Source organism: Ictalurus punctatus, chromosome 18 (genome assembly GCF_001660625.3).
Source record: "Ictalurus punctatus breed USDA103 chromosome 18, Coco_2.0, whole genome shotgun sequence".
NCBI classification, from domain to species: domain Eukaryota; kingdom Metazoa; phylum Chordata; class Actinopteri; order Siluriformes; family Ictaluridae; genus Ictalurus; species Ictalurus punctatus.
This window is the reverse complement of record NC_030433.2, coordinates 18675583-18688431: the sequence shown is the minus strand read 5'-3', so window position 1 is coordinate 18688431 and position 12849 is coordinate 18675583. Positions and strand designations below refer to the sequence as shown.

The 12849-nt window shown below is 38.8% G+C and overlaps 2 protein-coding genes across 2 annotated transcripts; both read left to right on the top strand.

Moving 5' to 3' along the window:
• The first annotated feature begins 4027 nt into the window (after positions 1 to 4027).
• LOC108278582 (odorant receptor 131-2-like) lies at positions 4028 to 4984 on the top strand. Its single transcript, XM_017492030.3, has one exon. The coding sequence runs from the start codon at positions 4028 to 4030 to the stop codon at positions 4982 to 4984; it is 957 nt and encodes a 318-aa protein (XP_017347519.3).
• Positions 4985 to 8437: 3453 nt separating this feature from the next.
• b9d2 (B9 domain containing 2) lies at positions 8438 to 11306 on the top strand. The gene is made up of 4 exons (XM_017493635.2): positions 8438 to 8598; positions 9893 to 9995; positions 10080 to 10205; positions 10288 to 11306. Exons 2-4 carry the CDS (start codon positions 9908 to 9910, stop codon positions 10599 to 10601), a joined length of 528 nt encoding a protein of 175 aa, XP_017349124.2. The 5' UTR covers positions 8438 to 8598; positions 9893 to 9907; the 3' UTR covers positions 10602 to 11306.
• The last annotated feature ends 1543 nt before the right edge of the window (positions 11307 to 12849 follow it).

The window sequence follows — 12849 nt, the reverse complement described above, 5'->3', positions numbered from 1 at the left end:
TGGACCACTGGGGCTCATTTATTAATCTTTTAGTAAAGTTGTGTGTAAATGTTTGCAAAAGCCAACCCAAATTGAAGATTTTATCCAAATTGACTCAGGTTTTTGGAAATATTCTTCATATTGATGTGTCTATGCTGTATGCCAATCACCTGTGAAGTGCAAAACGTGCATACACAGCGGAGTTGTATTTAGTGAGGCCCACAAAACTCCATAAAAAGGAAAGCTCAGTGAAAGCTGAAATCACAAAATGATGAATAAATGGCAAAATAATTGTCAGAAGAAGTAGAAGTTATTTTGAGTCATGACTATGGCAATAAAAAAAAATTGTTTAGTAGTGTAACAACTTGAAAAGGCCAAAATCTGAATCCAAATGATAGAAAAGGCAAATTGGGTGTGAATTAAGTGAAGTGAAAACATAAAAAAGTGTACTGTACCAAGGTAATTAATAAACAGGGAGTCTGCTATGTTTAAGGTTTTTTTTGTGTGTTTTTTTAAATTGTTATTTAAAGCAATATGTCTTGTACAGTGAGTGTAAGGCAGAAGTACACTGAACATCAATGCTGTGTTGGAAAAGCAGGAGGTCATGTGTCAATAAAGAAGCCAATGATGGCATGAAGAGACTGGGAGTATATGGCATATTGCAAATTAAGACATATCAGCTTGGTCGCTTATAAATCACTTCATGCTGGCACTAATAAAGCATTGCACAGCATTAAAAGAAGATGCCATGGAAAATGGAGCCGACTCTGCTAAGCCATTACAGCCTGTTCTACTTTTATATGGCAGCATTTCCTCTTAATTGAATGACTGTTCTTATTTGTCCTAGGTTAGAGATGTGTTGCCTCCTTTCTATTTCATATTTAATATTTCTTTAATTAATGCCTTTCATATGAAATTACTGGGTTGTACAAAACCATTAAATTTGTGTGTATAAATAAAACTGCTTTTTCATGGTAGGGTTTGCGGTGTATCTAGGGTAGGCTTGGCACAAGGTGGGAGAATTCTTACCACACACATACACACACACTGGTACCTGGCAATAGCCAGTCCACCTACCTGCATGTTTTTGGACAGTGGGAGGAAACCGGAAAACCTGAAAGACACCCATGGGAAACTGCGCACAGACAGTAACCTACATGAAAATAAAGAAGAAAAAAGAAAACCAATATTGTAATGAAATCCTTGTGGATGAATTTCATGAAACTAAGCGGTTTGTAATAATTTTCAGTAATGCTCAGTGGCATTCAAGAGACCCCCAGCAACCACTAATGTACTGCAGACAGGGTTATTTTGATCCTCTTCTCTTGTCGTACCACACCAGAATCAACTGCCACCGCTGTGGTTCTTTTGATGAATGTCTGCAGTATATTTGACCTAAATGCACATACTACCCTGTCAAAATTGTAGATTGCAGAAATAAATTGAATAACACTGTCCAGCATATGTGTGTGTGTGTGTGTGTGTGTGTGTGTGTGTGTGTGTGTGTGTGTGTGTGTGTGTGTGTGTGTGTGTGTGTGTGTGTGTGTGTGTGTGTGTGTGTGTGTGTTTACTCATCTGTTACATGGGCATGAGGTACTTTTCCATATGGCTTCCTCTCTGTGTGCACCAAAACCACCTCTGGTATTTATTGCCAAAAAGCTCTATTTTGGTTTCATCTGACAATAGAACCCGATCCCATTTGAAGTTCCAGTAGTGTCTGGCAACCTGAAGATGCTTGAGTTTGTTTTTGGATGAGAGTAGAGGCTTTTTTTCTTGAAACACTTCCAAACAACTTGTGGTGATGTAGGTGACATTGGATTGTAGTTTTGGAGACTTTCTGACCCCAAGATGCAACTAAATTCTGCAATTTTCCAGATGTGATCCATGTAGATTTTTTGGCCAGTCAAACCATCCTCTTCACAGTGCATTTGAGACAATATCGACACACGTCCTATTCCAGGTCGATTCATAACATTTCCAATTGACTGGAAATTCTTAATTATTGCCCTGATGGTGGAAATGGGCATTTTCAATGCATTTGTCACAGCTATATTCCTTGGTCTTACCCATTGTTATGAATAACTAAGGGAATTTGGCCTATGTGTTACCTCATAATTATACCCCTGTGTTCCTAGTCACCCAGGTTTACTAAAATAATATCAGTGGGAATATACTTCAAATATATTTTTCTCATATAAGTTCATAAGGGTGCCAATAATTGTTGCACACATATATTTAACAAAAATATTTTTGGGGATAAACCTGTGTTGTGTTTGCAATAGAGCTGATAAAATTGATAATAATCGATTATGAAAATCGTTGTCAATGAATCAGATTATCGATTAGTGGGTCTGCGCTCGGCACATTTACTCATTACGTTACTTCTGTTCAGAAAACACAATTCGGAGAGTAAATACTAAAGTTGTGTCACAAATGAAGTACTGTACACTTACACTATGCACTATGACTCTACTGTCTAGTGCGGTGTTTCCACGGACCCCTAGTGGTCAGTGGTGTAATTGCAGGGGGTCTGTAGGAAAGTTTTTAAAATGTTTAAATAATATTATATATATTTTTGTTAAATGTATCAAAATAAATTCAAATGACATGTTTTAAAATTAACCAATTTGGTTATTCGCGTGCATTCACAAATATCACGTTAGCTGAGCTGATGATCGTTCACTGATGAATTTATTTTAAATTTACTTACAAATGAAATGATAATTTGCAAAAACCTATGAGGTAGACAAGTACAAGTGTCGCATTGATAGATAAAATAAACAAAAGATAATTCAGAGTCAAATTAAATGTCACCCCAACAATAAAATGTAATTGAACCTGGTATTGAACCAATCCCTGGGGATTGACAGGTTCTACCAATCAGCCAGGGATTGCTAGGATTGTAGAATTCAGTGCTTTTTGTGCATCTATTATATATATATAATAGTATAATAAATATATAATTACTTTTTATAGATACAAAAAAAGCACAGAATTAAACTACAGACCTAAATTAATTATATATTTGTGTGTATTGGGTTCTTTTCAGTCTTATATATATAATTGGACAAACAGTTGTGTAAAGATTTAGTCTTAAGTTTATATTTGTAACACTCAGTTTGTGGATTTTATTTTAAATATAAGAAAAAATGGTACGGAAAGTTGTACTGAAAGTTTCGATTAATTGATTAATCGAAAAATATATATAATAATAATCGGCCAACTAATCGATTATGAAAATAATAGTTAGTTGCACCTCTAGTTTAAAGGGAAAACTAAGATGATATTATTGACCTGTATCTGCATTGTTTTATGCATTGTGCTGCTGCCATACGGTCGGCATCATGGATAATTGCACGAATGTGCAGGTGTACACATGTTCCTAATACAGTGGCCTGTGAGTTTATATTAATATAAGAGTAAATGTGACTGTGGATTAGATGATTCAAAACATTCATAAAAAAATAATTCCTACTTCAGAAAAGTCCATTAATGAGTTACAATATTTATTGACATAGGCGTTATTGACACAGCACTTAAAACTCTCAAGGCTCGCTGATGTAAGAGAGATGTGGTATATTTAAATAGTGGCCTTTGTCACCCAGAGACTTAGGGGTGTGAGTACTTCAGGTGTAAAGCTCACTACACTGTAGGTGTTTTCTACATTTGCAGTAGTGACAATTTGATACTTTAAGAAATCCTTACCTGCTTACATGATATACAACAGGCTTTCTAGTTGTGTTTATACTATGTTACATGTGGCACGATTAACAGATTCCTTTGTGTGCATATTTGATTTGATATGATACAAAATGTGTTGAATGTACAATTTATTTCACTGGATGGAACTTTCAGAATAAATAGCACAAATGGCTCTAGTAAATATAGTCATACATATTTGTAAAATGTTTGGTGTTTGAATATTTGGATTGTACTCATGAAGCTAAAATTTAAAAAAAAAATGAAAATCTGTGCTGTGAGAAATGAGCTAGTAACATGTGCTGTAAAAAATTCTACTTTTCTTTCTGCAGGTCTACTGATGGCCAACATGTCAGACACTTTGACCTTTGTTGATATGCAGACCATGAGACTGGCTTTTACAGGCGAGAGGATCTTTAAAATGTTCCTAGTGGTATCCACACACTTACTTGTAATTTATGTTAACATTATAATGCTGTTCACACTACGCACCAAGGCCATCTTTTGTGAGACACCACGCTACATCCTCTTTGCCCACATGCTCCTGAATGACACCATTCACCTGGTGCTCGCTCTGGTGCTCTACATGCTCAGTTCCTTCTATCTACTGGTGGTGCGTGCTGTCTGTGCCTTCATCGTGCTGGTGTCTACGTCGACATTTGTCAATGCGCCACTAAACCTGGCCGTCATGTCCTTGGAGAGGTACACAGCCATCTGCTTCCCTTTGCGACACAGCGAGTTGGCTACCCCAGCGCGAGCGAGCGTGGCTGTAGCTCTGGTGTGGGTTTTAGGCATCAGTGATGTGCTAACTGATGTGTGTGCTCTCTTCCTCCTCGCAGAGCCATCATTCTACTTGTCTCCTGCACTGTGTACCATCACGCAGCTCATGGTGGCACCCTGGCAGCAGGGCAGGAGTGTGATATTCAAAATCTTGCTCTTTGTCATGGTGGCCATTGTGTTGCTCTACACGTATGTAGCTATCCTGCTGCAGGCACGTGCCATCTCCTCTGACACCACTTCTGCCCATAAGGCCTTGCGCACTGTAGTACTGCATGCAGTGCAGCTTGGCCTCTCACTAATGTCTTTCCTCTACGAGTATATAGAGTCCCTTCTTGTGAGCCTGCCACTTGACGTATACAAACAGCTGCACTTCCTCAACTTCTTCGTAGTGCTGATCCTGCCACGCTGCCTCAGCTCAATCATCTATGGCCTGAGGGACGAGACCTTCAGGCCACTGTTCAAACAGAACTTCTTCTACTGCGGTAAAAACAGAGTTGTGCCTTTAGAGGCTTTTACAAAACACTGATGATGGGACAAGGACAATGTGATCAATGTTTCTGTCATCTGTATATGAATAAATGTGAATATGTTTTTCCGTAGATACTTACACAAAACGTGTGGCATGTTAAGTCTCACAAAATATTTGTATGTAGTTTATGGGTATTACATCTGTTATGGGGTGTTTGTGATTCTGATAAACTACAGATTGTATTGCTTTTATCCAAACTCAGGATGTATGCTGTATCTCATGTTAAAAAAAAGGGAAAATATTTTCTCTGCGTACTAATAAAATCTGAACTTCATCCAACATTTCCAATGTGAGATTTGCTAAAGATGTGTCAAAACTGTCATTGAAAATGTTAATATTATTGCAAGTAACCTCAGTATCTCCCTTGCCGGCTGTCTTACAGTCACACATTTTTTCCCCTGCTCCATAATGTCACGTTACTAAGGTTTTGTTCTGGCCTTCAGAAATAATTACAGTGAGTGAAATGGAAGTGATACATACACACGTTTGCATACATAAAGGAATACATGCACTTATAATACACCATGCTTTCTTGGTTAAAGCAGATCAATCCTAAATGATCCATCCTCTAGGATGGCCAGAATTATAAATGACATGAATAACGTTGCAAATGCAATTTTTTCTGAGAGTGTTTTCTTGGCTCTGGTAGCTTAACTGAGACATCTTCACATATGACCTTCTGGCCTTCACTTATTCTTTTGTGGGTGTCTTATAGGTGGGCCCTCTTGTGTAGCACGAGAGCCAATTTTGTACAGTTTCATAGAAGGTTAGGGTTGGAACAGAGTTAACCTTTGTACCATTTCTGATGACTTTATTTGTGTGTACTCCAATTCAATCCAACCACCCTCGCTCATTCAAATTCATACTTTTTCACAAGTTCTTTTTTCCCCTTCAAACTGAAGTAACTGTGATAAATATATCTCCGGTCACATGCTTCTGTTTCTTTATCATCCCTACCGGTCTACTCTTTTTCCAATTATTACAACACTTAGGCATAGATGTTCTTTTATCTATAAGGAGTTATCTTTTTACACTGCTCTGTTCACCCATTTACTGTTTCTTTTCCTCCAATGGGCAATTAACACTCATTCCTGTTGCACGAGAAGTCTTCTTTGTGCATACAGTATTGTGCAAAAGTTTTAGGCACCCTATTTTTTTTTTTCAGTACAAACTTGGTTATAGAGATTTTATTTGATGACTTCTACATTATCAAGTCAGTACAAAAAGCATTTTAGATTTCCAAACATTAGTTTTCTGAGTCATGTGACATGGTTGTATACTGTGAGGGTGATGAGACATAGAGTTCAAGGTGGAAGCTGATGGTGACATGACAGAACCTTGCCTTAAAGTGCAGATCCCGAAACATACAAGTGTCTCAATCGGAAGAGCTTTTGCAAGCTGCTGGAGGCCTTCAGGCTGGTATTGCCCAGATGGAGCAATATCTTGAGTGAGGGCAGAGTAGCAAGGAGCAAAGACCTCCTTGCTTGTGGCTGGAGGCAGAGTGACAATGATATCCTCTGTGTAGCCAGCACAAGGCTCAGAGATGTCCTCTGTGGAGTTAGGATGATTCGGAGTGGTATTGTCCTTGATGAGGTCAGGAGGCAGACTAGACTGGACAAGAGAGGCCTTGGTGCCTGCCTTGTGCTGGACAGGAGAGGCCTTGGTGCCTTCCTTGTGCTGCACAATAGAGACCTTGGTGCAGGCCTTAAGTTGGACTGGAGATACGTTGGAGCAGGCCTCAAGCTTTGCTGGAGAAGATGCATTGCTGGCCTCTGGCTTAGCCAGAGGGACTGCTTACAACCTTGGTGCAGGCCTCGATTTATGCGGGAGTGAGTAAATTGGAGTCGGATATTTAAATAATAAATTAACACACCCATTTAACCTTCGACTGCACCTATTTCAGTATTTGGTTTTAGGAGAGCAGTGGATTAATTCTTAACTTAAACTCATGATGAGTTTTTAATAAGTTTCTTCTGCAGACAAGATGGCACCTCAGCTAATGAAGGTCACATTTTTAGTAACAGAAGCTACTAAAGTAACACAAATTATCAAATTATCTTGAGAATAATAATCACATAATGAAATAGACATATCAATCAAAAGAGAGAAAGTAGGGATCAGAACTCCCACTGTACTGTCTCAGCAGACTCTATTGAGTAAACCAAATTCACCACATATATCTTTTTCTTACAGCACCATATAACTGTCCCTACAGTCCTAAGGATCTGCACTGGGGAATTGGTTAATTATGTTAATTAGTTATTTAAACAGATTTTGCCCAGTGAGGATATGATTAATGACATTTTTTTTTTTTTAAATTTGAAAATAAATACGGTCACTAATTTACTTGTGAAACAGCAATGAAAAATGGTTGTGTCAGTATGCAGATTTAGTGAGTACCTCCAAAATCTCAAAAGATGTATTTATGGTTTCTCATTTCCACCTCTCACTATATTAGATCATCCATCCATCCATCCATTTTCAGTACCGCTTGTCCTACATAGGGTCATGGGGGAGCCTGGAGCCTATTCCAGGGAACTGCACAAGGCAGGGGACACCCAGGGTGGGGAGCCAGTCCATCGCAGGGCACAATCGCACACACATTCACACACCCATTCATATACGCTGGACAATTCGAAAATGCCAATCAGCCTACAACACATATCTTTGCACTGGGGAGGAAACCGGAATACCTGGAGGAAACCCCGAAACATGGGAGAGAACATACAAACTTTGCGCACTGAGGGAGAACCCCCAGCCCCAGAGGTGCGAGGCAAATGTGCTAACCACTAAGCCACTGTGCCCCCCCCCCCCCCCCCCATTAGCTCATTATAGTCAATTTGGATTGTTTTCTATGATTTCCTGTTTCACAGGGGTATAAATATGAGGTAACACAGGCCAAATTCATAACAATGAGTAAGACAAATTGAACCTATATCTATTTGAACCATTAGCCTCTGGCATGACTATGGAGGAAAACAAAACAAAACCGGAGGCAGCACAGATGGGAGAAGTGTCGGAATGATAGCTAGCCAATAGGCTCGAGCTTTAAAAGGATAAAGGTGGATACCAAGGTGTCTAACATGCACCAAATTTCTGATTAAAACAAGCATATTCCAGGGGTGGGAATCGGAATTTGGGGAATCCGAAAATTGAATTAATCTGAATCTGGGAATTGTATTGCGGCGTTAACATGACTCAACACTAATCAGAATATTGCCAAATTCCAATTAATATTGGAATATTGATGTCCTGATGTATATGTCCTGATGCGTCTTTGCACTGTTATTAAACAACATAACCAAGTGCAAATTTAATTTCTATTATTTAGGACTAAATGTGTTCAAAGAATATGACTTGTCTGCAGTACAAGCGGGGTTAATTTGGAGAGATGAGCTGGTGTAAGTCATTGTTTAGCCACCAGGTGGCGGCGAAAACTCACGTGATCATCACTCGCTCCAATCACATAGCGAGAGAGTCGTTGCTAAGGAAGTGATTCTCCTGACTACCAGGAGAGTAAATAATGAGTGTTTGTAATCTACAAGATTAGCCCATTTCTTTTAAATCAGGTCCATTTTCGCATCAGTTTGCTTGTTAATGAACGGACTTGGGTATGTGTGTGAATTGTGATTTCTTTCACGGCATGCTGACAGGCTAACATTAGCGGATGACTGTTTAGCTGACTAGCTAGCAGACATAACTAGCCAGATTATATCAAGTTTAGAATAAATAGGTGACTATCCGTATTGCCTGACTAGCTGTTTGTATTAGCTGTTTCAGTCATTTTAGCCAAATAACAGACAGAAACCTTATCCGTTAATGGTTTTATTCACGCTGAGGTCGCTATTGAATATTACTTCCCGCTAAAATAGTGCTTGTTCCCTTTAATGGCCGGGTTAAAATATATTTACACACGATTATAATATAAACCTTGTGCGGGAATGTTTCAGCTACTCGCCTTTGCTTCACATTGTCTAAAGAACCATGACAAAAACGAACATATAAAGCTCCCAGAGATATTATTAGATGGAACAGACATTGTTAGCTAAATATGGAGGAGCTAGGTGTAACACTCAGAAGCTCTGCCAGTAATGCCGGTTACAAAGATAAAAATCACAGCTTTATTTCAATGCCCTTGTTCTAATATGGATCATTTCTATGGTCAGAGCTCATTCACAGGGCCTTATTCACACGCAGAATTAAAAAAAACAAAACAAAAAAACAACAACACCAAAACAACTCTAAAACACATAATTGTTGTAAAGTTTTATGTAAGGATATGTTTACTTAACAGTTATGGAAGTAGTCTCCAGTGTCAGCACTTTGTATCAGTTCGAAGTAAAGCTGTAAAATAGAAATGAATTTTTTTTGACATAGGACTTTTTTTTTTTTAGTAGAGAGGATGTTGCGCTTTGTAGTTTCTATATAACAAACTATCATTTCCCCTCCTGTTAACTTCAAGAGGAAGAGAGTCTCAGAACAGTGATAACAGGAGCATGTGAAAAGTGATAATGTTTCAAGAATGGTCCACCATGACTATAAAAGCGTTACAAAATACAACACATTCTTTCTTTAATAAATAGAAAATAAATAAACGAATAAGCTGGTTGGCAAAGTGTTATGGTACATTAAAAAATAAAATAAAATAAAACGAGACATGCTCAACTTTGTTGATTATTTTCTCACAACAGCATGCCCCAAATGTTTTAGTCCGTACTTATTGTTTACATTCATCATTCATTTTATAGAGTACGGCTGAAAAAGAAGGGGTTTGCATAATAAGTCAGTATAAGGTTCAGTCAGTATCTTAACGTACATGGTGGTGTCTGATAAAATGGTAACTAAGTGTAGGTGACTGGTGTGTCCAGAAATACTTCTAATGCTGCAATCATGATAATTCCACAGAGCGAAGCACATCGTATGGCAGAGCTGCATATAATCGGCCAGATCATTGGGGCCAGTGGTTTCCCTCAGAGCAGCCTGTTCTGCAAGTGGGGCATTCACACAGGTGCTTTATCTTGTCATTTTGTAACATTGTGATGTATTTTGGGGACAATGAGGACAATCCTGATATTCATATCGTTTATATCAGGAGGAGCATGGAGACTTCTGTCTGGTCTAAAGGAGGGACAGACACAAGTGGACATACCCCAGATAGGTGAAATGGCTTACTGGAGTCATCCTATCGATTTACATTACTCCACTAAAGGCCTTCAAGGTTTGTTAACATCCTGATTTTGTGAAATTAGCTGGTGTGTTGTCAGTCTGCCATCTGACTGGGTTTATAATTTTTTTTTCAGGTTGGCCAAAGCTGCATGTACAGGTCTGGCACCAGGACTCTTTTGGCAGGTGTCAGCTGTACGGTTACGGCTACTGCCATGTGCCCTCCAGTCCCGGACAGCACCGGCTGCAGTGTGTGACATGGAGGCCAGTGGGAACCTGGCAGGAACAGCTGGCCCAGATGTTTGTTGGCGGAGGCCCTCAGCTTCGCTCTCCTGACCTCATTTACAGTGGAGCAGACAGATACAGGCTTCATACAGAGGCTATGGGCACAGTAGAACTGGAGCTGTGCGTCATTCTGCGGCATTTTGAGCGATATGGCGTAGAGAGCTGAGAGACTTGAGGCTGTGATATGCAGATAGCAACATCTAATGAGAGGTATTCAAATCAACTTCATTAGCTAATCTACCGGGGAAATAAAAGCTACTTCTGAAAAGATCATCTGTCATCCATGAACACTAATTTATCCACATTGTAAAACACTTTCTACTGACAGCTGGCCACACCTTGCCAGATGTGCAGTGCAGCAGGCAGTGCGATTTGGAACGATTAGTGTGTGCTATAGTTCTATCATGGCGGTGTATCGGGTCACTGTGAAGTGCATTACTTTTAAATATAGCTACATATTAAATGAAATTTTGTGTTTTGTGCAAGTCTATGAACTACTATACCCAGTTAGTATAAACATTTTGTGAAAAGTAAGGAATATTATTTTTCTTTTCTGTCTGCATGGCAACTACAAACAAAAACGAATAGCCCGGATATGAAACATGCTTGTCCTAGGCATCTGGGCTACTATTTTGTCCACTCTTGCATTTTATTTACACTTATATTGGAGTTACTTGTAGTGAATTTGTGACATTTTTTGTATTCAGAGAGGATAACAAGGTGTCAGCTGACCTCTGTGAGACATCTATGGATGCAGTGATAATTAATATGACCTGTTTGTTTTTAAAAAAATCAATTTTGTACTAATTTTGTACACAATTTTAATGTATTTTCTGTTGAACTAATTAAATGTTTGATTGCTTAATCCTTATTTTATATGTAGGGCCTACATTTTCAGTTTACATCTCAGGTGACATAAATCCTTCAAAAACATATTTAGACACCTAATTATGCGCACCCATTGGCCATATACTTGTGGTGGTCTAGCAGCTAAGGATCCCGTGCTCTCCCAGGCAGGCAACCCCAGCCACTGGAGATTGTACTCAGTGCCAGTCCCAAGCACGGATAAAATGGGAAGGTTGCGTCAAGAAGGTCATCCGGCGTAAAAAAAACAACAACTGCCAAATCAAATATGCGGACCAATGATCCACTTTGGCAACCCCTAATAGGGAACAGCTGAAAGAACTGACATTGGCCTTATACTTTGACTAATATTGGCCTTATGTAATTTCACAATAAGTTAAACAAAATGTTCTGATATGATTTGTTTTAATGTTTTTTACATCACAAAAGCCTACTATTTTAGCAGGGGGTGTGTGGACTTTGTATTTCCACTGTATGCTTTGGATCATTGTCATACTGAAAGGTGAAATTCCTTTTCATGTTTAGCTTACTAGCAGACACCTAAATGTTTTGCACTAAAATCGTCTGGTATTTGTAGCTGTTCGTGACCCTGATAAAACCTGCAGTTCTGGCTGAAGAAAAGCAGTCCCAAAGCATGACGCTTCCACCACCATGCTTCGCTTTGGGTATGGTGTTCTTTTATTGATGTGTTTTTTTGTGCCAAACATACCTTTTGTAATTATGGAACTGTTATACCTATTGGAATTCGTGTCATCAGACCATAACACATTTTGCCACATGGTTTGGGGTGATTTAGTTGGGTTTGGATGTTTTTTTTGTAAGAAAGGACTTCAGTCTTGCCACCCTACCCCATAGCCCAGAAATGCGAAGTATACGAGAGATTGTTGTCACGTGCAGAGAGTAATCAGTACTTGTCAGATATTCCTGCAGCTCCTTTAATCTTGCTATTGGTCTCTTGGCATCTTCCATGGTAAGTTTTTGTTTTGTCCTTTTGTAAATTGTGGATGGACGTCCTGTTATTAGTAATGCCACTTTGGTGCTCCATTTTCTCCACTTGTTGATTATGGCCTTCATGGTGTTTCATGGTACATGTAATGTTTTGGAATTTTTTTGTACCTCTCTCCTGATTGATTCCTTTTGACAGTGAGACCCTGTATAGGCTTTGTTGTGAGCTCTTTGCAGACCATGGCTTCAGCAGTCAGATGAAACCAATTGAAGATGTCAAGAAAATCCTACAGAAATAGCTGGTCTTTATTTGGGGTTAATCAGAATAGTTTAATTGACGACAGCTTTATGATAATTACTTTTGAACATGAGATTGAATGTGGTTGGTTCATTCTGAACACAGCTACATGCCCAATTTTAAAAGAACGTACACATGTATGTAACAAGTTAGAGTAACTTTTTATTTTTCCTGTTTTCCCCTTTTTAAAAAATAGATAAATAAAATTGGTTAATTGTTGATAAATTGCTGTGGTATAAGAGGAATGAAACACTTTGGGATATTCTGTTATTGTAAAAGAATCAACTTTGTGCTGGTAACACTAACT